This window comes from Xiphophorus maculatus, chromosome 16, assembly GCF_002775205.1.
Source record: "Xiphophorus maculatus strain JP 163 A chromosome 16, X_maculatus-5.0-male, whole genome shotgun sequence".
In the NCBI taxonomy this organism is placed as follows: domain Eukaryota; kingdom Metazoa; phylum Chordata; class Actinopteri; order Cyprinodontiformes; family Poeciliidae; genus Xiphophorus; species Xiphophorus maculatus.
The window spans coordinates 21662255-21690071 of NC_036458.1; the positions used below are offsets into that span (position 1 = coordinate 21662255).

Consider the following 27817-nt stretch of genomic DNA (forward strand, 5'->3'; position numbering starts at 1 on the left):
TATGAATGTGCATTTCTTATTGTTCTGAAATATTTTCCAGTCTCACATGTTTTACAGTAAATCAGTATTTATGTCCAAACCGATCCTGCAATCTTGAAATAAACTAGAGCTGATTAAAATGGAATTGTTTTTATTGAGTAACTTAGTTAGATTTCAGCCACTTAACGGTAGTAAACATTAACCCGGCCTCAGTCGGTGATTGGTTGGCCACCGTGTCAATCATAGCGTCCTGCGCTGTCATTGGTCACCACACTGCATGTAGGAAAGCCCTCTGAAATGTTTATGGCTCTGGGAAGATTTCTGAGCGGACTTCAACAAAGTAACCAAACGGAGGAAAGCGCTGCAATAACCTGGAGTCCGAGCTGGAAAATATGCGCTAGTCTTCGCCTGTGAGCAGCTGGACTACAGAAGAAGCACCGCGTCATCATGGAGCTGGAGGAGAAGAAGAAATATGGTAATTGTTTAAAGCTCCGGGCCACGCTACAGCTTTATTTGTCCGGTTACCTTATCATTAGTTACATGTTAACCAGTTGTTGGTTGGCTCCACACGACACAGTTTCTCACGGTGACGTAGTGAAGCAGTTTTGGACGCGTTAGCTCTCAGTCTCCTGTTTTCTCCTTTAAACACTAAAACAAATAATTGTCCTTTGGTGGCTCGTGTGAGGTCTGCTTTATCTCTCGTGCTTTGTACGTAAATAAATAAATGAACGAACGTAAGGCTTGGACGATGTTGCGCGTGATGCTTTCGCGTTAAGTTGGGGCAGCACTTCTTGAATTGTTGGGATGGAAAGCGTCCCAGTCCCAGTTGTGCTCGTCCAGTTGCTGCCACATTCCTCAGACTGGCATGAAAGGCAAGCAGGGGCAAACTATCTATAGAGCTAATAAGTCGGCTGCCAGTCTTTCTGTTTTCGTTTCATACCAAAGTGAGCTTTTGGTAATAATGATATGTGTGCTGTTAAAAATAGCGCCTGTCGAGCCCCCTGGTCTGGGTCAAGTATTCATTCCCATTAAACGTGTTCACTTTTTGTAAGGCTAATAAAACGTGACTGACCAACATAAAGCAGATTAAAGGTGTGGCGTGCATTTTGCTTTTAATACCCCTCACAGATATTTTCTAAAGACGGAAACAGCTGTAAATTCTTCCTTGCAAAATAACACAGTCTCCGTCAGACTGGATAGAAAGTATCTGTCTTGCTCCTGATGACGAACTGCATATAGGTCTGAGCTTTGACTTGGCCAGTCTAGCACATGGATATGCTTTGTTCTAAACACTTTTGTAAGTTTAGTTTCACTGTTTTGTTGGAAGGTAAACATTTTCTGCAGCTGCTAATAAGTTTTCTTTCATTACCTTTCCATCTACCATTCCATCATGTCTGATCAGCTTCTTTCATCTCTAGCTGCGTTTCCATTAAGAATTCCACTAGTGTCGAAAAAACACAATTTCACAATTGCGGCGTTTCAGTTAAATAAATAACAATGCAGCTAAAATCACTTGTGAATAAACTTGTTCATGCGTTATTAAAAAAAAACATGCCATCATCCTCTTACCACTTTCTGTTTGTCTTCCGGTAACATCTGGTTGTTGATCATGTGACTCGTGTGATGTGGAAAAAAAGTGCTTCCAGTGCAGTTTTGCGAAATATATCTATTTCGATACGGCCAAAGAAATCGTATCGCAAAAAGTCTGTTGAAAACTATGCGCCTTTTTTTTTTTCCAAAATTGCTGTGTTTCCATTATTCTTGTAATCCCAATTTGTGGAATTTTAAGGTCAATGGAAACTCGGCTATCGACGTTTGAAAATATGCAACACAGTATGATACTCCCAACACCGTGTTTCACAAACTAGTTTTAGTGTTTTTTTTCGCAAACAACTCAAGTTTGATCTCTGAGGATTATTGAAATAAAGTAAGTGGAATAAAAATAAAAACTTTATTACTTTTTATTGGTCTAGGAAGTCCAAATAACAGAGCAAAGTGGTACTGAGACGAGTTTGTTTACACGCAGCTTGGCAAGTCTTTAGGTGGTCTTGAGGTATTTGTACAGCATAACGTTTTTCTACAGTTCCCCTGCAGAATACTGACAAGCAGAAATGAGAAACACAACCCTTCCATTTGCTGGCATCCATTCTCTTTTCCTCCATTGTGTGCCTGCACACACCCATTTCCGCTCCGCCTGCCACATGATGGCTAATTGATTCACTTAGCCTCCAAGAAAGTTTGCTTTCTCTTTTTCCTCTCTGTTTCCCTCTCTCTTTCACTCTCTCAGTGCTTGCAAGAAACAAGGCAAGTTCCAGTTTAGTATCATAACGCAGAGCAAGGAATATGCGTTTGCATGTTGGCGTGAGGGAAGTAATTGGCGGTGGCTTCTCTCCGCAGCTCCCTTTTGTAGTAACGGCGGTTTCCCTGAGGAAGCGTACTCACAAAAACAAACAAGCTAATATTTCGAAATGCATCTTCGAACCTAAAACTGACTCGGAGAGAAGGTAACGGCAAACAACCTAAAGCTCTCTGGAGCACAGTGGGGGATTTTCTGAGTTATTTCAGGGTCTGGTTTGTGAAGAAACCTCAATGAGAGGATCTGAGAGCAGCTATGCAGACATGCCCTGCTAAAGATTAGGTGTAATTATGTGCCATGTTTAGAGAAGTGGCTTTGAAACCTGATCCGAGTGCCTCTTTGTGGTGCACGTTGAAGTCGTTTCGGCCTACATCTGCAGGTTGCTGTGAGCTCGTTTCTTCTGATATTTCTTGAGGTTACATCTAGCAATCAGTGAAAACCTGCTCTGCTACTGCAGCCACACGCTTCCACTTTGATGTTCTCGATAGGCCACCCACAGATTAAAAAAAAGCATGTGACCAAACTTATGCAAACCCTAAACCCATCATCAGCATGCCCAGAGCTGGCTGGAGACAGCTTCCATCTTTAACGAATAATTGTACACCAAATCAGGGGCCTCCAAACCGTAGTTGTACTGTCTTGTTGCCAGGCCTTTGCCAGACTCGAAGGCATGCTGAAGACGTAGTGGAATCATTTGATTCAGCTGTGTGGAACAGGAAAAGAGCTGGAGAGATGCGAGTCTTTTATTGTGTAGTGATTCGATTTCGACGTTTAGGGCCACGATTCGATTCAGAAGCCAATTTTCCCACTCAAAAGGTCAAGAGATTTTGTTTAAATTATGTGACTGACGAGATGAAAAGATTTATTTAAAACAAATCTTCGAGGTTCCAGACTCTGTCAGATTGTATCAGTGTATCAAATCAGCTGGTATTGAAACAAGAATAGCTTTGTGCATAAAATTCTGTAACTTAAATCACCAGCATTGGGTTGACATAGCTGCCTGGGCTAAATCGTAAATAAAAAATATTAAAGTGTTATTCCATATGTATACAGTAGCTGAGTAGACACATAATGAATTATGCAGTATTTTAGCAAAATTTATAATTGAGCATTTTAAAGTTATTCAGAATTCCCACAACTAGGAATTGAGATTTTTATTTATTTTTTATTTTTAACCCCTCCAGGGGGTCTTTTGTGGGCTCTAGTGTCCCTTATATGATAGTAGGCTGATAGGAAACGGGGAAGGAGAGGGAGGGAAGACATGCGGCAAATGTCGTCGGGTCCGGGAGTCGAACCCGCGACGGTCGCGTTGAGGACTCAAGGCCTCCAAATACGGGTCGCGCTAACCCCTACGCACCATGGCACGCCCTTTATTTGATTTTTTAAACAGAATGCATTTTTTTCCCTGCACCTTTATTGGAGACTACAGCGCAGAATGCCCAGGTAGTCTGCTTCCTGCTTTTGGTTTTTACGTGATAGAAGACAGACTTTGTAACGGTCTTTACGCGTCTCCTCATCATCCCGGTATCAACAAATGGGTGGCAGAGCGCATCGTGACGGCACACGACAGATGTATTTCTGTGTGTGACGAATGAAGGTGTCAAATCCTGATACTAACATGAACACAAAAGCTATAAATGTCAGGGCAAAGTGAGAGTTCATCTATTAAACTGACTGAAGATGAATACAGAAACGAAAAGCTGGAGTATAGACATTTTTTTAGTATTTGTGAGCCTGTCTCTTTATTATTGAATATAACTTCATATTCTTGTATAACTTTTCTTCAGGTTAACTTGGAAAGTGAGCTATTATTGTTACAGGTTAACTTTCTAAACTTCAGAAAAGTTATTATTAGGGAAGCTCAAATGTAAAAAAATTGGACTGATATTGATATGCAATAGTAACAGTGCTGTTATGTTAGATTTACCAATGTTTTATCTTATCCTTTTTTTATCTGATTACTCGATTAATCATTAGAATAATCAATAGATTACTCGATTACTAAAATATTAATTTACAACAGCCACAGTGAGGAACAGCCGGGGTGCTGTGGTGGCGCAGGGGTTAAGCACAGCCAACATATAGAGGCCTTAGTCAAAACATCCAATTTCTGCCACTTCCATATGTGATGGTACGAAGTTGGACACTTCTCCAATTGTTTTCAAAGTGTCTGCGGTTTCACTTGGCATTTTATCCAACATTTACGTAAATGCGTCATGATTCTGCACCAGAAGAAGCAAGACGCGGTAAATCTGGATGTCAACAATGGCTGAAAGAAGCAGTGTCGACACTTTGGTCAGCCGTGTCACTTTGGAGAAAGCAGAGCGCTTTCCTAATTCCCTAGAGGATAGCTCCATAAATAGATCTGAACTTGGACTGAAAAGCGAGGATCGCATCCAGAAGTCCACGCCCTCTGTCCCTAATGAAAGACTGTCACTGAGGGATGCGACCGTAACCCGGAGTTAAATGTTTCCCAACTGAGCCATCTTGATAACAAATCCTAGCATAGCCATAGCCACTGCAATAGTAGCCAGCACACTTCCCAGCCAACAGATACACACATCACAGAGCTTTCATGAGACAGAATGGACCAGTCAAAGTCCAGACCTGGATCCATTGGAAAATCCATCCAGTCTGACTGAGCTGTTTTGCAAAGAGGAATGTGCAACAATCTTTAGTCTGAACTTTAGGTTGAATGCAAATAAGCACCACGCATTTTTAGAAAATTATTATTATTTTCACTTCAGCATTGTGTTTTACTGTGTTCACTGAATCTCCAGCACGTGGGAGTTTGTGGTTGTAAAATGACAAAAATGTGAAGAAGTCCTGGGGTTGCGGATACTTTTGCAACACACTGTTGCTGTCGACTGGGAGATGACTCACCACAAGAGATTTGAACATTTCCGTCATTACAGAATATGGCGGGAGGAGTCAAGACAATGAGGGGAGGGAAGTCACGGAATGTTGGGACTCATCAGCTTCAGTGTCTAAAGATAACATCAACTCCTTAGGTCCAGGTTATTCTAATGAAATGTCGTTTTCTTTCGAATCTGGGCAAAAAGTAGATGTTTGTTTTTGTTATTTCTTCCCATTTCAGCAATTTTCTTTTTTTAAGGATATTTCATTGGCGACAACAGCCTAACACTATGGAGAAAGATTAAAGCTTCTCGATGCTGGCACCAATCATAAAAGTTGCGGTTCTGCCTTTGAAGCTCTCTAATTAGACATCATCCCACATGTCTGACGAAAGGAGCATTTTGAAATCGGAGTGTGGGATTAGTTCCATGACCGGGTTGCTCTGCAGCTTCCCAGTGACGGCGTCGTCCTCTGATGTGTTTTGATGCTGCAACTCAATCCAAACCCGGAATATCAGCATCTCAAACGCCGACGGCTCTACATCTGTGGGGGTGGAATGAGATCACATTCCAGTGGTTGATGACTTTGTTTATTTATGTAATTAGATGTCAGTTGCAAATATGCGTGACTGCCAATTGAGGCCATCAGGTCTGTTTCATTTAGGCGGTTTGAAGAGACCAAGTTAAATGTGTTGGTGGACGATGTAGAAAGGATAGCAAAGTGACAAATGGAAACGGAGAGCAATGTGTTTGTTAGCAGTAGCTGGTCAGATAAGGCGTGTCCAAGATATATGAGTTTATTACATCAACAAGCACAGTGTGCATGAGGATCAAAGCATATTGTCAAATATTCCTAATATCTCTGATTTCTTTCGCTGTTCAAGACATTTTTACCACAACATGATCTCAAAAGTATGTTCAGTTTATCCTAACCCTCTTCTTCTTTTAATATGTGACAAGTAAACATAGGCCTGTTGCAATAAATCACTTAACCACATAATTAATTAGAACAAACTCAATAATTTCCATTTGCATGATTCATTGTTTTTCTCTCTCTTTCTACCAAATACTGCATGATAAAAGTCTTCAGTCTGGTTCTTTGTTCTCAACTAAACCTGTTTCTGAAGGACATTTTTGTTTAGAGACTAAATAATTCATTTTATTTGCCTTTTCTTTTATTTTTATTTTGGATATTTAATATAATATTCTTGCATTATTATGCCATTACCATTATGTTACTTGAAAATGGCCTTGAAACAACATCATTACTATTTGTCGCAATGACTTCTGGGACAGTTTGTCGTCCAACACAATTTGTTCCCGTGACAGGCTCAAATAAACATATTTTTGTACCAAAAATGTACAATGAAACAAATCGCCTTGTTATTTTTTTTTTTATTTTTGTCACACTTTGAACAAACTTGCTACAATATTTCAAATGTTCATATCAGACAATGACAACCTGATTAAATACAAAAAAGATGCCTTTGAAGGATTATTCAATTTTTAAACATAATGAAAAATCAGCCATTTTTGGAAATATGTCAATGTTCACTAAGCAAGCTGTGTCTGTCACAAAAAAATCAGTTTTATTCTATTAAATATTGAAATAAATTTTGTCTCACCTTACTCTACGTGTGAGAATACATGTAGCAAAACACATTTGAACAGCAAAGCATCGTTGGAAAGCAAAAATCCCTGTACTGTATATTTAAAACCTCTTGTTGTTGTAGTTGTACTTTTTAGCAGCACGAATGCCTAACCAGTGACGAGTCCCGCCATTTTGGTTGTCGAAGTTGTGACCCAGACGCGTACTGTCCCAAGTTTTTTGCACCCTTGTTACCTACTGCGCATTTTGATTTCATCTTGTGTGTGTTTACCTCCAATTGAATCATTTGCATTTAATAGTATGAGTGAAATGGAGAAAGACAACCTCTTTAATTTTATTGTAGTGCTTTATAGAAGTTTAGATTTTGCCTGTGGGCAGAAACATTGGAAGCGCTGCTTGTCATGCTGGCCATGAAACAGGGGCAGGCCAGATGGAAACTTTCTGTCATAAAATTTTTTCCTCCTCCTTTTCTTCTCTCCCTTAACATCTGAGGAAAACATTTGCGACACTTTGGTCCGTCAGAGCTTTCGTTGTTTGAGTAACGGATTGATTTAACACGGTCTAAATGCAGAACAGAGGAAGCAGATCAAAACATCCGGTCGCCATTAAAGGCGGCGAACAAAACCCCCCCCCAAACAAATAGAGTTGGATTTTTTCCTCTGGATTTTTCCCTCATTGAGTTCCAATGCAGTGTCTGAAGTTCTCCACTAGGGGGCGACCACGCAGCACGTCCTGCTAACCAGCAGGCGATTGCCTCAAAACCCCACACCTAAGACTAGTCAGTTCTAAACACCTGGCGCCAGAGTTTTCCATTCTTCCTGAACACGTCCCACAAATTTACTCCACTCCCATCGTCCCTATCTGTTCGTATGCTTTTATGGGTGTGCTTTATTTTTTTTCCTTTTATATATTTTCCCAGCGCAGCATGAGGTCTGTGGGCAAAAGGGTGGTGATTGGTAACATGCAGGCAGGTGGAAGCAGTTGCTTTCAGAAGAAGCAGAAGAGGAGGAGTGTTGCGGATTATTCAGACAGGTCGGACTGGTTTTGCGCTCCGTTTGCGCTTCTCTCGTTCATTCACTGGCAGGAGCAGAAGTTAACTTTTTCTATACGTCTCGGCCCTGAAAGCGAGCTTCAACATGCCCGAGGAGGAAGACAGCTATGGAAAACACGGTAACGACTTCTCAAGCCTCCGTTTGATCTGTGTTCATCAGAGTTTTGTTTGTTTGTGAAGTAGACTGAGCCTCAGTTTGTGTTTGTGGGCAGCCAGCTACTGTTGGCAGCTTTTTTCAATGCTCAGGTGTGTTAGAGCAACAAGCTGGACTTTAAATCTGTTTCCAATGGAAACCTGACTTTTTTTTCCCCCTTCTGTTTGTCGTTCTGGAAATGATCCGCTGGGATTTCTAACATTCATCTCATAGCTTGACTTGACAGCATGTCAGACGTGACGATCTCAAATGGCAGCACGCATGAAATATGAGACTGTTGCCCTTTTTGACAGGAAGTGGTCGGAGGCTTGCAGTAGCATTTGCCCCAAATAAACACATCCAATAGAAACTCATGAATTTATCTTCACAGTTTAAACCAGTGATTTATTGCAAGAAACGGAAATAATGTCAATAATCAACATTTTCATGCTTTGCTTTTTTTTTTTTTCTTTGAAGAGTTTTTTGCAGCGCTAGTGGCTCGCGTTTTTTCTACAGTAGGCAGACAGGAAGGGAGGTGAGGGGGGAAGACATGCGGCAAAGGTCGCCGGGACCGGGAGTCGAACCCACGACGTCCGCGTCGAGGACTAAGGCCTCCAAACGTGGGCTGCGCCACCACAGCTCGCCCCATGTTTTGCTTTTTTAAATCATTTTCCTTCAGACTTTTTATGAAGAAGAGTCTTTGAATTCTACATTTACTTCTGAAACACAAATGTCAGACTGACGTCCGCTTAACACTAAACATGGCTTGTATTGTGTAGCTGCAATTCAAATAAAAGTAGGGCTGCACTGGTTGTGGTTTTCCCAGACCTGGTGGGTGGGTCCATCAGTCAACCTTCTCTCTCAGTGGAGCAGAAGAGGACAGTAGCTGATTTATTTTAGACCTTTGACAATACAGATAAGATGAGCTTCACATTTAAGTATTTTTTGTTTTCCAGCTTTAAATTAGTGCAGTAGCACACAATAAGATGGGAGAGGGACATGACATGACTTTTGCTGCTCTTACAGATACTGTTGTAGTGATTATTCTGAGTACATATCAGTAATGATGCGCCACTTCCTTCCTCTGGTTCACTCCCTCTTTAATTTGGTCCTTTTGCCCTCCCACCGTAGGCTAACTGTAACTGCTTGCGAGCGAACCGTCCAAGACTCCAAGACTCCCGTTTTCTCCCGTTTGGTTTGCACCAGAGTGCAGACGAGCGTTCGTGCCCTAATGAAGCGAAACATTTAATGAAAGAGAGCATGCTCTGGTGTATCTGTTATAGATTTCACAGGAGTATTATTTGCTCAAAATGGTTGGTCATTTCTGTATCAGCCGGACCACGAAAGTACTGATTCAATTTGTTAAAATAATGCAGTTGGACAGACAAAAATATTAAATTCTGCCATTTTAAAGCCCAAAATACCTGGTTAATACATTCTTCTCCAAATCCAACATTTTCATAACATGATGTAACCAATCAACACCTGCTAGACAGGTTACAGAGGTGCAAAGTGTTTAGAGTGAGAACTTCTACCGTGTTACTGTAGCTGCACTTGACCTCCAAATACCACAGCAGGCTCGAGAGAAGGAAAAATAAAACTAGAGCAAGAAAGGTTGTGTACAAACAAGAAGTCTCACTGTAGCATAAACTGTAGGTGTGTATCTGTGTGTGGTGTTAAAACCATTTAGTGAAGTAACCAAAGGTAGGTGAAGTAAGTAGATACTTAAAAATATAGTTTTACTCAAGTATAAATTCAAAGTATAATGCAGTAAAACGACTCGTAGAATTCATTTTTTCTCCCAAATTATACAAGTAAATGTAACTAATTTTTGCACGTGTTTGATTTTGGGACATAGTTTGGTATACATTGTTTGATGGAAAATAAGTTCTGGCTCACTACTCCTCATAAACATGACCAGTTTAGTCAAAGTAAAGCACGGGGGCAGATTTCTCATGGTTTTGCTCCGGCTTAGTCACTGGGGAGGAATTCAGTAGGTTGCCAGGCGTGTTGCGCTTGGAGGGAAACATCAGCTGACAGAAGAAAGGCAGGAGGAGAGGAACTGACTGTTCCTCTCCTCGGACTGATTCCGGACTGATTTCAGGTCACTGTGTGTTGACCTGAAATCAGTCCGATCTATACGGAGTTCCACAGGGTGGGAAACCCGAACGGGCCAACCTGTTTGTTGGCCTAAAGCCCCATGAAAGCAGAAATTGGTTAAATTCTTAGCTCTTGTTAATATAGAACCACCAAACTACTGAAAAGCCCATGAATAAATGCTGGACAAGCACTAAACTAATTATTCAGGCAGTTGCTAAAATAAGCTGGTTAACGTTGGTTAGTGAAAGAATGTATATGGTGACTATATGGTGATGTGATGTATGCAAGTCCGTCACTATTAATAAACTAATTGCATATGTTAAAATGAGCTTGATGATTTTGATACTTTGTTTTTTTGATGAGACTTGATAATATATTTTATTTATAGTTTCGGTTGTGTCTGGCTTTATTTTTGTCTTTTTTTGTTTTTTTATCTTGAATATTTAAAATATATTTCACTTCAAGTGTCAATTATTTACAAAATTGACATTTTTGTGGTTTTGTCTGAGATTAATCTCTGAGGTATTTGGTGGGAATTTACACCATCACAGTAGACCTTGATGCCAGTAACTTTTTTCTTTATTCTTCCTCCCCCCCCCCTTCCATAAATCTGGTGGGATGTTATCTTTCTTAAGTTTATGCTTCCAGTCCTCACTGCAGTAAATACCCTGAAGTTCTGGATGGTCTTTGTTTCCTGTAGGTGAACCCTTCAAACACGACCCCTCCTTCAAGGGACCCATCCAGAACAGGTGAGGCCAGAACTGCAGGGTTGGATTTCTCATTGTGTCGCTGATGAAAGCTTTCGTTCATCGTTTTCTCCTCTCCAGATCCTGCACCGATATCGTCTGCTGCATCCTCTTTATTGTCGCTATACTCGGCTATATTGCAGTGGGAATACTTGGTAAGGAAGTATTCGCAGTCTGGTTTGCCAATTAAAAACAAAAACAAAAAAATCCAATTATAAGTTGTAAATATTTACATTGAATCTTTGTGCTTCCAGCCTGGTCCCAAGGCGATCCAAGGAAGGCGATCTACCCAACAGATAGTAGAGGCGACTTCTGCGGACAGGCCGGGACTCCACTCGAGTGAGTTACTTCTTAAGCAAATCTAGATATGAAACTATGTGTAGTGTATCAAAAATAATATTTAAAATAAACTAATTACGCTTAGCCTGGTGGGGCAGGAGGTAAGTAAAGCCTAGTGGCCTGCTATGTTTTTAACACACTGTGGGAAACCCTGTTGTTTAGGCTTTGTAGAATGGCATAAGAAAAAGAAACCCTTCAAACTAACTTTCAGCCTTGGAAGCTTTTTCCAAAAAAGTTGCACAAACTATTGTCGACCAGAAAAATGTTCTTTTCCCCCACAGGAATAAGAGGAAGTTGTTCTACTTCAACATCATGAAGTGTGCCAGCCCCATGGTGCTGCTTTCATTCCAGTGTCCAACCACACAGGTGTGAACTCCGCCATCTTCCGTCTCCTGTGGTTTTAGGGACCTTTTGCTGCTATCTGTGCTTGACAAAACTTTTCCAATGTTGATCCTTAGCTGTGTGTGGAGACGTGTCCAGACAAGTTCATGACCTTAACCAAAGCCTATACCAACGACAAAGACTTTGATTACTACAAAACATTCTGCAAGGAGACTGTGACGCGTTCAATGGTGAGTCCCACCGGCCCCTGTAAAATGTTTTAGTCCCTAGATTACTACAGATTAATCTAATAACATTTTCTTCCTTTGTCTGTGTTTGGTCCTGTATTTCAGAGTCTACCAGACATTCTTCGTGATCGTCTCTGCCCCTCTATGCTGATCCCCAGCAAGTCATGTTAGTGGATTTTATACTCCTGAAGCTGACGCATTAAATGCATACAATTGAATGCGTTCAGTTTGCAATATTAGAAATGATATTAAAAAACTGGTTTTAGAACAGACAGTCTGAAGCCTATTGCCTGATAACCTCAGGCCCCCAAATCAGACTGCTAGTCTCAAATTAGCTCCCTTACAGTCCTTGACTGTTTTTATAAAAGATCATTGCAGAAGGGGAATCTAACCACCAGAGTGCTTGCAAAGCAGAAAATGTCTCATTTTTTGACAGGAATTTGCAGCATATACATCCATCCATCCATTTTCTTACACCCTTGTCCCTAGTGGGGTCAGGAGGTGCTGGTGCTTATCTACAGCTAACGTTCCGGGCGAGAGGCGGGGTCACCCTGGACAGGTCGCCAGTCTGTCACAGGACAAACAACCATGCACACACACACACACACACGCACGCACGCACACGCACGCACGCGCACGCACGCACGCACGCACGCACGCACGCACGCACGCACGCACGCACGCACGCACGCACGCACGCACGCACGCACACACACACACACACACACACACACACACACCATTCAGAGAGACCAATTAACCTGACAGTCATGTTTTTGGACTGTGGGAGGAAGCCGGAGAACCCGGAGAGAACCCATGCATGCACAGGGAGAACATGCAAACTCTGTGCAGATACATATATCTATATATATCTATATATATATATATATATATATATATATATATATATATATATATATATATATATGCCTCAGTGTGGTGGGTGGAAGCCGGAGAACCCGGAGAGGACCCATGCATGCACAGGGAGAACATGCAAACTCTGTGCAGATATATATATATACACACTGCTCAAAAAAAATAAAGGGAACACTTAAACAGGTATTTCACACTTAAAGTGTTCCCTTTATTTTTTTGAGCAGTGTATATATATATATATATATATATATATATGCCTCAGTGTGGTTCCTTCTTTCTTTAGTCACCCGTAGGTGCTTTCCGGATTTGGGCCTAAAAGGAGGTGTAGTAACTGTCGGAAACAGCACCAAGTTTGAGGATGGAGATGGAAAAATGAGGGATGCTAAAGATCTTGTGGATGGAGTAAAGTGAGTACACAACAGATCCGAAACACCACAGAAGCGGTTATTAAAACGTGCCGGCAACCAGGTTTCATGGTTGGGAAATCAATCTCTTCTTAGGAATGCCACTGTGGTCATGGAGGCTCGTCAGGTGGTTATGAAAATCTTTGAGGATTACACTCATTCCTGGTACTGGATCCTTATGTGAGTAACTATTTCTCCTTCTTGTTTCTTTATGTTTTTGTTTTCTACTTTTTCTTATATAAGGGGGAAGTATTATGTAAAATCTATGTTTTTGAGCTTTACATTGTGTTATGTTGTTCCCTCATCAAAAACATAGCCGGAGTTTTGCCTTGATTCTTTCATGCATATTTGAGAAATCCTTCAATCTCCCTTGGCAACCATTCAGCTGTGCAGAACATCTGAGCGGACTTAGCTCCGCCTTTGAGGATAAACTTCCTCAGCCGTGCCGTTTACGAGCTTCTGCCTCACAGAGCAGCCCTCCCCTGAGATTCTCCCTCTCGGCTCCTTCAGACTAGCCAGCAGCAATTGTCAAACGCCTGGAGGAGCTGCACATCTGCTGAGCTCAGAGGAGCAACTTCTCAGAGCATCGCTGGTAAAAACGTTGCTAAAGGTTTAATAGAGGAGCCATGTTGTGATGACTTCCTGAAAGGTGAAGTTTCTGAAAGAGCAGGAGTTTTTAAAGAAACAGAGACACAATTTAAAGAAGTTAAACCACAAAGTGAAATTTCTTGAAGTCATTTTTATTATAAAATGCTATATAAATCAACTGAAGCTAACATACTTGATTGTGTTATAAAATTATACTATGTGCCTGGAAAACATATAATACTTCCCCTTTAACTGTCAACTGAATTCACTGTGTGTGTTTCTGTGCCTAATGTTTGAGCTTTCCTCTGCAGAGGGCTGGTCATCGCCATGCTCCTCAGTCTGCTGTTCATCGTCCTCATGCGCTTCCTGGCCGGCGTCATGATCTGGATCATCATCATCGCTGTGATAGCTGTAATAGGATACGGTAAGGGCCAAAAGCGCACAGTTGTTCACTTTCCTCCATTTTATTCAGATTTTCTGTGGTTCTGGTTTGACGTACATTTTCGAAAAGTTGAGCAAAGTGGATTCAGGAAGCGGGGGCATCTTTTTGTTTCGTAGCGACTACCGTACAATCTGTCAGAGAAATTGGTATTGCAGAACCAAACAAGGAGCGGTGTGGCGTTCCGCAGGGCTGATTTTTAGAGCGTTGCTCAGAACATGAGTAACATTCCTGAAAGTTAAGCTCTTTGGGGGCATGTGATATATTTTCAGTTTTATTCTAATTAACCTAATTAATATTGATGAAACTTCCTCTGGCTGTAGGATGTTGTTCTGTCCTGGTAATTTGTACGACGTGGTCTGCTGCTGAAATCAGTAAACGATTGAGAGGTTTTTGCTTCACAATCCGGCCAAGCCTGTAGTTATCCCAGTTGGGGAAGCTTCTACTGCTCCCACTGTTCTACTTGTTTTCCATTAATATGCTACTTTAGGAATCTTCCACTGCTACATGGAGTATGCCAACCTGAAGAACGAGCCGGGCGCTAACGTGACTCTGCAGGAGCTGGGCCTCCAGACAGACTTCACCGTCTACCTGCACATCAGACAAACATGGCTGGCCTTCAGTGAGCGACTAGAAACCTCCACCTGCTCTCTGTTGTTTGGTTTCGATGAGCTCACACTCTTTGACTTGTTTTAGTGATTATCCTGGCCATCGTGGAGGTCATCATCATCCTGCTGCTCATCTTCCTGCGGAAGAGGATCCTCATTGCCATTGCTCTCATCAAAGAGGCCAGCAAGTAAGACTTCATCAGGGTACTTTGAAAAACATGATGGCGCGTGCATCACATATTTTTTTAATATCTTGATCCTTCAGCTTCCACACCATGACTGGAAATCTTTGCAAACAGCTAACATTTCCATTAGTAGGTGCAAATGTCAACTTTTATTTTTTTAATAAAAAATATTTTCTCTCTTTCCATGCTAGTATCTTACGAGAGTATACCTCATTATGATAATGAAAAAATGAATTAATCAGTGTTTAGTAGTTATTGTAAAATAATCATCTCGTTGTGTGACAGCAGCTCTGGCCAGATGGCGCTTGGTAAAACATTAAATATGAAATAGTTGTTTTAACTTTCCCTGCATGTGGATCTTCTGCAAACCTGGGGAAAAAGGAAGGAGTCGGTCAACTGCATGACTCAATCTGGCCATCATCTAGGATTTGATGGTTGAGACAAATATTTTATAAGTATAGAATCTGAAGAAGGTGGCAAACAAGACTGAAGTTTCACTGGCAACAAAAGTCTGAAAAAGTAATTTGAGGTGATAAATGATTTACTATTAACTTAAGCTTTTTATAATAATAAAAATTCAAGGCCATTACTTTGAAGGTGTTTCTACTTATAATTAAAGTTTTTTTTAGTTGCCCATTTTTGACATATGTGAAATCAATCCTTCCCCCCCCCCCCCCCCCCCCATTTTAAAATTAAAAATAATTCCTGTGTTAAACTGGACAATTTATTGAAATTCCCAGAAAGATCTTAGCCGACATAATCAAGTTCACCCTGTTCCAAGTGGAGAACTAGCGTACTGCGTCCTTGTGAACTCGGCAAGGACGGACTTTCAACTGTTCTTGCAGGGTGCGTTCTTGCCAAGAACACGAGAACGTTCTTGAGTGTTGAGAAATAACCAGAGAAAGTTCTGGTCGTTACCATAGGAACAGCATGACGGGAACACTTTGGTACTTTCTGAAACCTTGGCAGACCTCTGCAGCAGAACCTGGACCATGCTAACCTGGAATTCTCTTCTTCTTTTCCAGAGCCATTCGATACATGATGTGTTCCATGTTTTACCCGCTGTTCACCTTCTTGCTCCTGGCAATAGTCGTCGCTTACTGGGCCGTAACTGCTGTGTATCCTTCACTTTGTACTGTTTGTCTGATCTTTTTGACCTCTAGGGGATAAACAGTTGCACACAGGTGTAGTAAACCAGCACGGATCTGAAAGTAAGGAGTAATCCCCAAAAAAATGAACCACTTGTCTTCTGTCGCATGATCCTGATCAGCCAGCAGAGGGCAGCCTTGCAAAGAAATGGCTTTAGATTTGTTGCCTTGACTCTACACTGGATAACCTGACCTTACATTTTTTCATTTGAAAAAAGCAAACTTTCAACAAAAAGTTCAACAGGCATTGTTCAATAAGTAAAATTTCAGTTTTTACCTGTGTTATTATTTTAATTTTATTTACAGCAGTCTATGTCACCAGCCTCCTAAAATAATTACCTAAGTTATTTTTGAAAAAAGATAAGAAAGGTTATACTTATGTTATGAGAAGCCAACAGCCAAAGTACTTTACAAAGAGCACTAAACAAAACAAAGAATAAATGAACTTTTGACCTCTTAACACATTTACACAGAAGCTAATCTTTATTTACACTGGACATGGAGGTGGGAGGGATCTTCCTCTGAAAAACATACTGAAAACAGAGCATGTTAAGTGCACCACGTCAAGATAACTGTCTAAAAGTATTGAAAAAAGGAAAATAATGTAGACATAAGCTGCGTTTCCATTACAAATGTGTGCATCTGCTAATGTTGATAAAACACAATTTCCATGAAATAAGAAATGGATACGTTCGATGAATCATTAAAAAACATGCCGCACCATCAACCTCCAACTGCTTCCTGTTTGCTTCTTTGTGGTTTCTGCCAGTGGCAACATCCGGTTGTTGATCATGTGACTCTTGTGATGTGAAAAGTGCTTCCATTGCAGTTTTGCCAAGTAAACCAATTTCAATATGGTCAAAAAAAGAACCCACCTCATCCTAGCACCAAAACCTTCTATTGAAAATCAAGTTCTTCAAAGTTGTTGTTTTTCCATTAAGCCATTTTTTTCAATCTCAATTTGGGCAATTATATGGTCAACGGAAATGCAACTTCTTTTTTTTTTAACACTTCCTTAGTTTACCGTCAGTCAACGACTTTGTTCTGTTCTCTGTGGGTGATTCCCACAGGAAGATCATTTATGACCTCTGACCTCCTTTATCCTTGTAAATAATAATTATACTCTGCATAAATATTGGTCCATTGATGGTTTAATGTTTCATAAAGTATCCTTCAGGTTAAAATGCTGGTGTTTGGAGGTCTGATCCCCCAACAGGCCAGCTGTAAGCTTCGGTCTATTGTTGCATTTACCTTGACAGAGCAGCTTCTTGTCCACTTCCAATGAGGCCATCTACAAAGTGGTCAATCAGTCGGCTTGTGTGCACTCTGGAGAAAATTGTGATCATGCTGTAAGTTCTCCAGTTAATCTCACTACGGTTCGTTTCATTGTAGAAGCTGTCCCAGCAGCTTGGTGCCAATTCTTCTAGATCCTATGGATGCAGTCACTCCCACTTCTGTTTTTCAGAACTATTCCACAAGTAAGATGAAAGCAGACTGCCCGGAGTCAGAGTGCAATTTTGCCTTCTACGGCGGAGAAACGGTTTACCACAAGTACCTGATTGCCCTGCAGTTCTACAATGTCTTCCTCTTCTTCTGGTGCGCCAACTTCGTCACCGCTCTGGGACAGATGTCTTTAGCTGGGGCTTTCGCCTCCTACTATTGGGCCTACTCCAAGCCAGGCGACATCCCCACCTTCCCGGTGTTTTCCTCCATGGGGAGATCTCTAAGGTACGTCAGCTCTGTGAGCTAATTCATCCTTTTAGAGGGCCTTTGGAAACCTTTGGAAATTGGCAACCGTCCGATGCTTAAATGTTAAACCAACCAGAGAACTTCAGTAACTGAAAACAATTTGACTTTGTTATGAAATATCTCTACTTTTGAGTAACGTTTCTGTTTCTTTTACCCACTGTGAGTAACTTTATTGAATGAAGAACAAATTTGTTAAAAACCGAAATTTCACCAGACACAGACACGTAGTCTGTTTTACATTGGAAAACAGTATAAAACTGTGTAAGACCATCCAATGTTGCTCAGCTCTGCGAGTAAGGATCGATTTGGATCAATTTTACTTTTGTCTGATTTTGTTCCATTGTAAATGTTTTTCATTACTTTTGATCTATAAAATACTTTGTTCCATCTGATGCCATTTTTTGAAATATTAAAAGTTCTTTTGCATAGTTACTCAGTACTTGATTACTCCTTTTTGCTTTTGAGTAATTTCACGGTTGTTTATTTTTACTCGGGTAAAACATGTTGAAGTTGTGCTCCTCTTACTTGAGTACAATGTTTTGGCTACTCTAGCCACTTCTGCCACCAGGTCACATCTGCACCTACACAGTTAACAATAGTTACCCCAACTTGACAACTTTTTTGTAACATATAGCGACTTTTTGGACACAAGAAAATCTCCCAAAATTAGAAACGGCAGGTCAGGTTTTTTTTTAAAATCTGATTGACCTGAAAACTGCAATCGGTGCACCCTTACTTTTAAGCATTGATATTTGCTTTATTTTCCTCCTCTGTTTGTGCCCCTTTTTTATCCGCCAGGTATCACACAGGGTCTCTGGCGTTTGGTTCTCTAATCTTAGCAATCGTTCAGATCATCAGAGTTCTGCTGGAATATTTGGACCACAAGCTGAAAGGTGTGTTTCTCTGCGTAGCCCCATGTTTGTTTATCGCTGAGACTGTGGCATGTCCTTCAAACGGTTTCTAAATTGCTTGGGTTTAGATTTGTCTCTTGAATCTGTCATTGACAGGAGCCCAAAACAAATTTGCAAAGTTCCTGCTGTGCTGTCTGAAGTGCTGCTTCTGGTGTTTGGAGAAATTCATCAAGTTCCTGAACAGAAACGCCTACATTATGGTGTGTGTTTGGTTAAGATGTATGTAGAAGGTCATATATTAGAGCGCACTAACCACCTTTTATGCAAACCTCAGTTATTTATTAAATGTTATATTGTAAAAAATTGTTTCCAAAATGAAGAGGAAATCTTTGATCTGTTGTGCTGTAAAAATATTTTTAAAATCATTTACGGTAACTATACAGGAGCCTTACGAAGCCTTTCTCCTATTGATCCTTAATTAGGACCAGAGGCGATGTCACACTGTGTGTGAGAAAGAGACCATCCAATGTTGCTCAGCTCTGCAATTAAAGATTTCACAAATGTCAATGGATAGGATTAGTGGAGATGTTACCAATAGAGGTGGAAAAAGATTCTTAATTAAGCTAATTGCAGATTGTGGGTTTACCAGAAACGTGCAAATACAAAGTTTCCAGCTCAGGACTTTTGTGTATATTTCTTTTGTTAGCGTGTTAAAATCAATGTAATTAATCAATCTTAACAAGTTAAAGTCCCAGCTTTAGTTAGTAACTGTGAAATCCATGATGTTCCATTATGACATTTTGTGGATTAAACTCAGAAGCTTAAAATTGTTAGATTTTTTTTTTCTGTGCATCCCTAACCAAAATATTAAGTCTTTTCTGAGTAACCCTAAATTAGTTTTGGGATACTAATTCTTATTATTATTATTTTGTAATTTTTTTTTACGAAACATTGTCAGGGAATTACCGTTTTAGGATTCAAGAAGCTAGTAAAACATTTACCTCTAACTAAACCCAACGTCAGCAAAAGCAAATGTTTGCAAATCTCTTCCATCTTGATGACTTGTCACAAAAAATCTGACCTGAGACTCAACATTCCTCACCAGCCAAGATTTGTTGTTTGTGTTGCAAACAGCTCTGGCATCATTTACTGAATCGAGACCCCTCCCCCCCCCATCCCCTTCTGTTGTTTATGTGCATGTTTGGCCTCTAGGTGGCGATCCATGGCAAAAACTTTTGCGCCTCTGCAATGAATGCTCTCAATCTCCTCATGAGAAACCTTCTCAGGTAATCGTAAACGTCATCTCATGGTGTGAGCGTTTTATTTTATTTCTTTTGTCTTAATAACCTGTTTAATCCTGCAGGGTCGCTGTCGTAGATAAGGTGACGGACTTCCTGTTGTTTTTGGGAAAACTGCTCATCGTTGGGCTTGTGGGTGAGTCAGTGTTACTTTTCAAAGTGATGCACAAAATCAGTCTCCGCAGCATTAACTTGGAACCACTAGGAACCAGTGTTATTGAATTTACTGTTCTTCTTCTTAGGGGTCTTTGCCTTCTTTTTCTTCTCTGGAAGAGTGAAAGCCTTTGAGAATACAGCTCCCAACCTGCACTATTACTGGGTGCCAATCCTGGTGAGCAACGCTCTTTTTCTTTTTTTTTTTAATTGATCAGTTTTCAGTGTTCAAGGTTGAATCTGTTCAGGAACAAGTCAAGGTTGCTGTTGAGTCGGATTTCATTCCTTGTCTTGAACTTGGCTGTGTTTGTATTGTGAATGACGGCCCATGGCTCGTGTTTCCCCGTCCAGACTGTGGTGATTGGCTCGTATCTCATCGCCCACGGGTTCTTCAGTGTATACGACATGTGTGTGGACACGCTGTTCCTCTGTTTCTGTAAGTAATTACGGTGCTATATTGTTCACTCAGTCACTGAGATTGAGCAACTGGCTCCATCAAACCTTTCTCAACTTTGCTCTTGGATTTGATGCTTTCACTGATTCTTATATACTTTTAATATGGTGCACAACAGCCACGTTTCTGCATGACTTCAACATACAAAAGCTTGGCTAATTTGTTCTGTATTACCTGAAAGTTGTGGCTGCTTGGTGATGAACTTTTCATTTTCAAAATCTGCAATGTCTTGGGGTGCTTTTGCTTGCCATTTGACTTTCTTTCTCTGTTTTTGTCTCTCCTCTTCCCCCTCTCTCACTCCCATTTCTCTTAATCCTGCTATTTCTCAATCTTCTAATCTTCTGCTCCACCATTTTAACACACACACACACACACACAACCCCACACGCCCACACACACACACACACGTACACCCCTACATCAAGGTGAAGACCTGGAACGCAATGACGGCTCACCTGCGAGGCCTTATTACATGTCAACAACTATCCGGGAGATTCTGTGGAAGGGCGAGGTGGCAGATCAGAGTGCCTCTGCTGCACTGCAGCCTCAGGATGAAGACGGCGCGCTGAAAAATCCCCAGGAGAAGGACGAACTCTAAAGATGAGGACTTTGTGCTGAATTAGAAGGGCAACAAAAAGTGTGGTGATCCTCCGTTTTGAGGAGCAGAAACATTGATGAACAATACGACGACAAATTGCCTTAAATGGAACCATTTAGTTACAAATAGCCGTTGAAAAGCTTCCTTTTTATTAATATTAGAAAACTTAAGGTGATGATTAAATGTAACGCGTCCTATACCAATACAGGTATCGCCGTATCGGATTAGTTCCGCCGATACTGATCCGATACAGAAAAATGGTGCCGAATTGACTTAAAATTTATATATATTTTTTGGACGAGTACAGCTCACTTTAATACACCGCTAGCTTCACAAGCTTGGTCAAACATGTAAAAACACAACTTTAATTTGTTCAATCAGTGCAGCAAGGACTGTAACAGCTAATGTAAAAATAAATTATAAAGAAACTGACAAAAACAATAAGTTTACTACTTTGGTCAAACGTGTAAAAATAACTTGCAACTTTCATTAAAAATAAATTAGGAATAATTCAGCACCATTTTCCTTGCTTGGTTTGTTTAGACCAAACCTCATGAGTGGTTTTCACTGCTCAACAGTTGACGTTTCCATTGCTTATTCATCATTGAGAAATTTGGCCAATGCATTATCGTTTGAGTACTTTTGTAAAATGTTCAGAAGTCTATGAAGTGAAGAATTTCTGACAGGATGGGATTCAAATTTGAAGCGTTTCTTCAAAGTGCAGTAGCACAGTAGCGTACTTTTCTTCTTTGGGGATTGTGTTCATCTCCTCAGTTAAACCAGTGGGAAACTCTGGCTGCCATTTTGACACTTTTGCCTTTTTAAATGGTTGCTTCTGCAACCAGTGGAAACTTGACGGCCATGTTGTGCCTCTGGTCCTCCATTTCTACTAAGACTGTAAAACATTAGGTAGCTTTAAAACTAATGTCCAAAAAACTACAACATCCTGCACTTTATTTCAACACTAAGCCATATTTCATTTTATTCTATCTGTAGCTGCGTTCCATCGACCATATAATTACACAATTTAACACTTTGAAATTAAAGATGCTTCATGCAAACATGACAATTTTGGAAAAATTCTTGTTTTTCGATGAAAAGTTTGTTAGAATGCAGTTTTGGTTTATTTCCCAAAACTGTAGTTGAAACACTTTCTTTGCGTCACACAAGTCACATGATCAACAACCGGACGTTTTAATTGGTGCAAACCACCAAGACAGGAAGTGGTAGGAGGATCATGGCATGGCATGTTTTTAATGACTTATCATGCGAACAAAGGTATTCACATAGGATTTTAATTGCTTTTCTTATTTAACTGAAACACTGCAATTACAAAATTTCTGGGGCGTTTATGACATTAGCAGAATATTGACAGAGTTTTGAGATTTGTAATGAAAACGCAGCTACTGGCACTTCCAAGACGAAGCAAGGTTTATGATTTTTATTTTCTAGGTTGTAGATGTTTGACAACTCTTCCAAACATATTGTTGGTTGAACAGTTTCCTCATCCATATGAACAGTTCACTGTGATGAAGAATGACTACGACTGCATGTTTCTGTTTGAACTATTAAAGCTGGATGCCTTTTGTTCCTATTAAACAAACAAGTCTTTGTCTCTGAAACTTCCCCCAGCCCATACTTTTTGAACTTTTATGCTTGGTTGAAACGATTCAGCTGCTTGACTAGTTGTTGTTGTTTTTTTTAACTAAATCTTTTTCAGTGGAGGACCTGGAGAGGAATGATGGGAGTTCTGAGAGGCCATACCTGATGCCCGATAGCCTCCTCAAGATCCTAAATAAGAAGAACAAGAACAAAGCAGGGGAGTAGAACCTTTGATCAAACTGTGCTGCTCCATATGAGACCAGTCCGTTAACTAAGAGACTGTGGCTTTGAGGAACACTTTGCCGAAGACAAGAACCAAAGTCCCTGAATCATCAGGATTTGCGTGACGTCCTCTTATGTCAGATGTATTTACTTCGTAATGGGTCGGAGCGTCTGTCTGCATCACACACCATCATGTCCGTGTTTTTCTAGCTTCCAAGGTTTTCCAGTTAAGTGAATTTTTAAAGTCTAATATATATAACCAGTTTCTTTTGTATTGCGTGGTTTTAAGAGTTATTTTTTAATTATGCAAATTTTCTTGAGCATGTTTTATGTTATTTGAAGGTACACGGTAACTTCTTGATGTTTAAAGTGCTTTTACAACTTCATCTGTAATCTTATTTTATTACTTGACGTTACTAAAGCCATCACACTGCCAGACAGAGGCCTCCTCTACTTACATTATGGGACGGGTTTTATTCGATACAAAAGCACAGTTTATATAAATGTACAGGTTTGTATTTGGGACATATGCTGTATTTGTTTAAAAATAAAACTGTTTTATATATATATATATATATATTAAAAAATCTATCCCAGAGTCACTGGAGTCATTCACAGCTGTTTCAGCATCATTGGCTTTAACCATACAGTCCATATATTGTCTCTGTGCCAGTAGTACGTTTGTGCTGCATTAAGTAAATGTCACCAAAGTTTTACAGTGTGTCCATGCAACCTTGGTCATAAATTCGCCAACCTAAAATTAAAGCCTGGCAAGGTCTTAATTTCCTTTTATTTATTTATTTAAACTTGGCCTTAAATGCGTTAATTACAAGTCTTAAATTTTGTCATGGCAAGACCATTTAGACAATTTTTAGAATATTCTTTGCTTTTGTTTGTTTTCTCTCTGGACTTTTCTGCAAAGGTTTTGGTCGCGTACAGATCTTCAGTGCTTTCTGTACCTCAAGTCAGCGATAACAAGCTGCTAATATACTTTAGCTAGCCAGCTAAAGTTTTTTTGTGTCGTAAGAGCAAATTTATTGTCAGGAAGACGTTCATCGTCGCCATAGTAGAGAGCATGTACAGAATAAACTGTACAGATATTCTTCTGTACATTTCTGTTGTAATTCTTAGCTGTAAAAAGTCGTAAAGAAATCCTATTTTAGGAGGTAAAGAGAAGACAGTGAAGTCATTAAGAAACCATAACTAGGCTGTTTTAATGCCAAAATGGTAAGACGTGGGCCAATAAAGACATATTTGAAACATAAAAAAACCTTGATGGCTTTTGACATATCTGGTCTTTGTGAAAGAGTGGCTGGAAGAAAGTCGTATGAAGTGTTTGAGCTCCCATGTTTTCTTTTAACTCCAAATTGTTTTTTCAAATAAAAGATTTAGAAAATCTACCTTGGGAGCTACATTATATGTAGTGCCATGCGTGTGCCACCTAGGGGCAGTAGTCTACAGCCAAATGGAGGAGCTAGCTGAGAACTGAGCTTGGAGTTTTGACCAAACCTTTCTCTACTCACACTTTCTCTTCTCTTGTTGATTTTTAAGGAATTATCTTGCTTTATTGTCCAAACAGTGAAGAAGTCTTTGAAACAGCTTGGAGTGCTGAACAAAAAGCTGTCAGCTGCTTCAGAGCCGCTCCAGTGAAGCTAGCTGCTGACATTTAGTGAAGTAGTTTTCTAAGCACACCGCTAATGACAAGAAGTGCTTGTCATGAGGCTGATGAATGTGGAGACTTTCAACAGGTATTTGGGTCTTGTGCTCTAGTGATAAGGAACCGTCTGTCTACATTCCTCAGTGCTATAACCTATTGTTTGTCAGCGTTCCTTCCAAGTCTTTGAATTCCTGAGTCTAAAGTCCAAATGCCAGATATCTATGAATTTTACTTTGGAATAATTCACAAGGACACAGTGGACTCGCTGACAAGAGCCTGCCTGGCATTCTTTTAAGCCAATCGGAACCAAACTAATTACCCAAAGAATGTTCTGTTCGTGGAAAATGCTCAGATCAAAGACCTTCGATGTAATTTTCAAGGCTCTCTCTCAAAAGCATTGCGCAGAAGCTGTTCTTTACAGATGTTATTCGAAGGTTGGACTTAGACATGAAATTAGAATACCTCAACAATGAATCTTTCTAGTCAACCATAGAGTTTACATTCCATTGCCATGAAAAAATGGTGGTGTAAAATAGAGAAATAGTTTGCAACATACCAAGCCAATCTCACCCTACGGCACATTTCAGGAGTGACAAGTGAGCAAAATCTGTGAAGAAGAAACCCCAGAAAACGTCACAACCACCACTGTCTGGTATGGAGAATGGCTAAAGGGCGTTTAGACCGAGGTTGAGATTATTAGCGTGAAAACTGAACAAGCAAGGTTCTCATTGGCTACAAAACTTGTTAAACAACCTTACTGACCAAAAGAAATGGATCTTTATTTGCCAGAAACCAGATTTTTTTATTCAATATCCGACATGGTTGTATGTGAGACACACAGTAATCACTGAAGGTACAACATGGCTCAGGTGTCGCGTCATTCCCACATCTGCATTCATAGCCAGCAGAAAGCACCAAATCCATCTGTGGACATGTTCCTCTAGTGTTTAAATGCATAACAAGCAAAAGTATGCATTGACGCCAGCTGGCATTGCTAGCAGTTGTTCTATTTATTTTACTTAGCATGCCACTTGGTTTTCTGACTTCTTTGTGCTTTTTGGATGATTGGTATGTAACTTTGTTACCACGGTACGTATAACCTATGAGCAGCTGGTTAGCATCTCCAAAAGCTAAAGTTATACCTGGACTGCCCTGGTATTGGTTGTCATGAGACTGTCGACATTGAATTTTCCTTTGGGATAAATAGCATATTTTTGAATAAAATCAATTTATTCAATTGAACTGATCCTAAAACAATAAACTGCATGGACAAATAACTTGGATTCTTTACTTTAAAGTAAAAGTGTGTGTAGAGGACTTTTTCACGTAGCTCTTTTATTATTATTATTATTATTATTATTATTATTATTACATAACCTGTCTATAGATTATGATTATGTGATTATAATCACAATAGAATGCAGAAAACCTTTAAAATACCAAATTTTACCCATTTTAACTTTGATGCTTGTTCACCAGTGGACTCTGTTTACCAATGAGGAGATTTCTAAAGGGAATCAGTAGATTTTATTTATGGTCAAATGCAAATGCACACCATGCTAATAGGAGTTTTACATTTGTAAAATCTGGGGATAGCTACGAATCTTTTTCCTTCCGGTTCAATAATTACATAAATTATTGCATAAAATCCCATAAAAATACATTGAAGTTCATGACTGGAATGAGGCGAGAAGTTAAAAAAATGTAACATATAATGGACATGTACTGCGTCACGCATACACAGAGCCTGGGAAACGCAGCAATAATAATAGGAGCGCAAAATGAAACCTTAGTGGGCCCCACCCAGCATCAGCATCAGCGTCTTCACATCAGTGACGATGCTGGGAGGTTGTTAGCCGTAACCCGAGCTGCATTATGAGGCAAGAAGAGGATCGGAATGTCGCGTTAACCGTGTCAGTGCTCTTGTTGCCACAAAAGACATGCGCATCATTATACGCATGAGGGCTAAACCAACTCATATTCATTCAATTAATGCCCTAAATGTACTGTTGTTAGTGGATTTTCTATTAGAACGAGAGAAACAAAGCAGACAGCTGTTGCCCAGGAAAGTGCCAAAAGCATGAAAGAAAAATAATCTTTCACAGAACAGAGGAGTGTGTTTCTTTCCTGGTAGAGCAGACATGATGGTGGCCACACTGAGGGAATCTGGCTTGGAACAACAAACACATTCGATCACGAACAAGGTGAGCTATCGACATTTCATTGAACTCTAATTCAATTGAAGGAACTAGTACGATCTCTTCAGGAGGAATCTGCAGTTCCTCTGACCTCAAATGTGAGATGCCGTCTTGGCATCAGTGTGAAACATCAACTTTATCTGACAGTCGTACGCATTTTCTCCTCTCATGAGGGTTTTTCATGCTCTTTGTGTTTAGTCATCACCAGGCTGGAAGTCAAACATTTGGTTACGTGAGCGTCCTTCTACTGATTCGGTCATCTGGTGGCATATAAAAAACCCCCAAATAAACCACAACAATTAGAGAGACATTACATGGTGTTTCTTTTCTGTTTGTTCTTTGATTTTAGGTTTATTCTTGTATGTCATTGTGTTTTAAGTGATTGTGTTAATGTTTGTGCTTTTACATCGGCCCTTGCGGACAAATAAAGTTTTATTGAATTGAACTGAATTGAATTGAATTGAACTGGGTAATAACTGCTGGACCTACAGTATCATATAAATAGAGTGATGGCACTCTTGGAGGAAAATAGCTATGAAAGACATGTTTAAGGTCACACCACACCGTTTTCATTGGATTTAAGTAAGACTTTAAGTAGGCCACTGCTATGTGCTTCTTTTTTTTTTTTTTGTTCTTCTGCATAATCAGACTGCTTTAGCTGTAATGTCATAAACTGATGACCAGACTTTGTCTTTCAGTAGTTTCCATTAAAGAACAAAATTGAGTGTTATGGGCTTTATATGTGAGAAGAAAACTCTATTCGATACTTAACAAGGAGACAATAGAGAGAAACTGCCGGGGGGAGAAAGAACAACGTTTTAATCTTTCCTAGCTGCAGCGCTCCGGACAAGCTAAAAAATAATAAAATAAAACAAGGCTAATTTATTCTAAAATAGCTCAATAGAATAATTAAAACTGAAATAGTAACTAGGTCCATAGAATAACAGTGGTTGACTAGAAGCGAAAGGATTTTTGACGCACACACCAGACGCAGACAGGCATGACGGGGACACACCTCCTCCCCTCAGGCCCGGCAGAGCCGCCGCCTCC

At 40.1% G+C, this 27817-nt stretch overlaps 1 protein-coding gene across 3 annotated transcripts; it reads left to right on the forward strand.

The window, feature by feature from the left end:
• The first annotated feature begins 266 nt into the window (after nucleotides 1-266).
• LOC102229902 (choline transporter-like protein 2) lies at nucleotides 267-23520 on the forward strand. Of its 3 annotated transcripts, none has more exons than XM_023349132.1 (22): nucleotides 267-454; nucleotides 10784-10832; nucleotides 10911-10984; nucleotides 11084-11168; nucleotides 11450-11534; nucleotides 11627-11740; nucleotides 11843-11903; nucleotides 12897-13020; nucleotides 13114-13197; nucleotides 13917-14029; nucleotides 14535-14666; nucleotides 14741-14840; nucleotides 15863-15955; nucleotides 17250-17334; nucleotides 17451-17713; nucleotides 18533-18627; nucleotides 18742-18845; nucleotides 19798-19871; nucleotides 19949-20019; nucleotides 20126-20214; nucleotides 20388-20472; nucleotides 20916-22710. In XM_023349132.1, the coding sequence occupies exons 1-22, from the start codon at nucleotides 427-429 to the stop codon at nucleotides 21086-21088; spliced, it is 2181 nt and encodes a 726-aa protein (XP_023204900.1). In that variant the 5' UTR covers nucleotides 267-426; the 3' UTR covers nucleotides 21089-22710. The 3 variants fall into 3 exon arrangements, with proteins under 3 accessions (XP_023204900.1, XP_014330353.1, XP_023204901.1); XM_014474867.2 differs by lacking the exon at nucleotides 267-454 and adding an exon at nucleotides 7759-7969; XM_023349133.1 differs by lacking the exons at nucleotides 267-454; nucleotides 20916-22710 and adding exons at nucleotides 7763-7969; nucleotides 22809-23520.
• The last annotated feature ends 4297 nt before the right edge of the window (nucleotides 23521-27817 follow it).

Bases quoted from the DNA above. Each gene is read 5' to 3' on its own strand.
- LOC102229902 (XM_014474867.2), top strand. From the start codon at position 7,936: ATGCCCGAGGAGGAAGACAGCTATGGAAAACACG. The intron at 15,956-17,249 runs GTATCCTTCACT...TTGACAGAGCAG, and splicing joins TACTGGGCCGTAACTGCTGT to CTTCTTGTCCACTTCCAATG. The intron at 19,872-19,948 runs GTAATCGTAAAC...TTAATCCTGCAG, and splicing joins CTCATGAGAAACCTTCTCAG to GGTCGCTGTCGTAGATAAGG.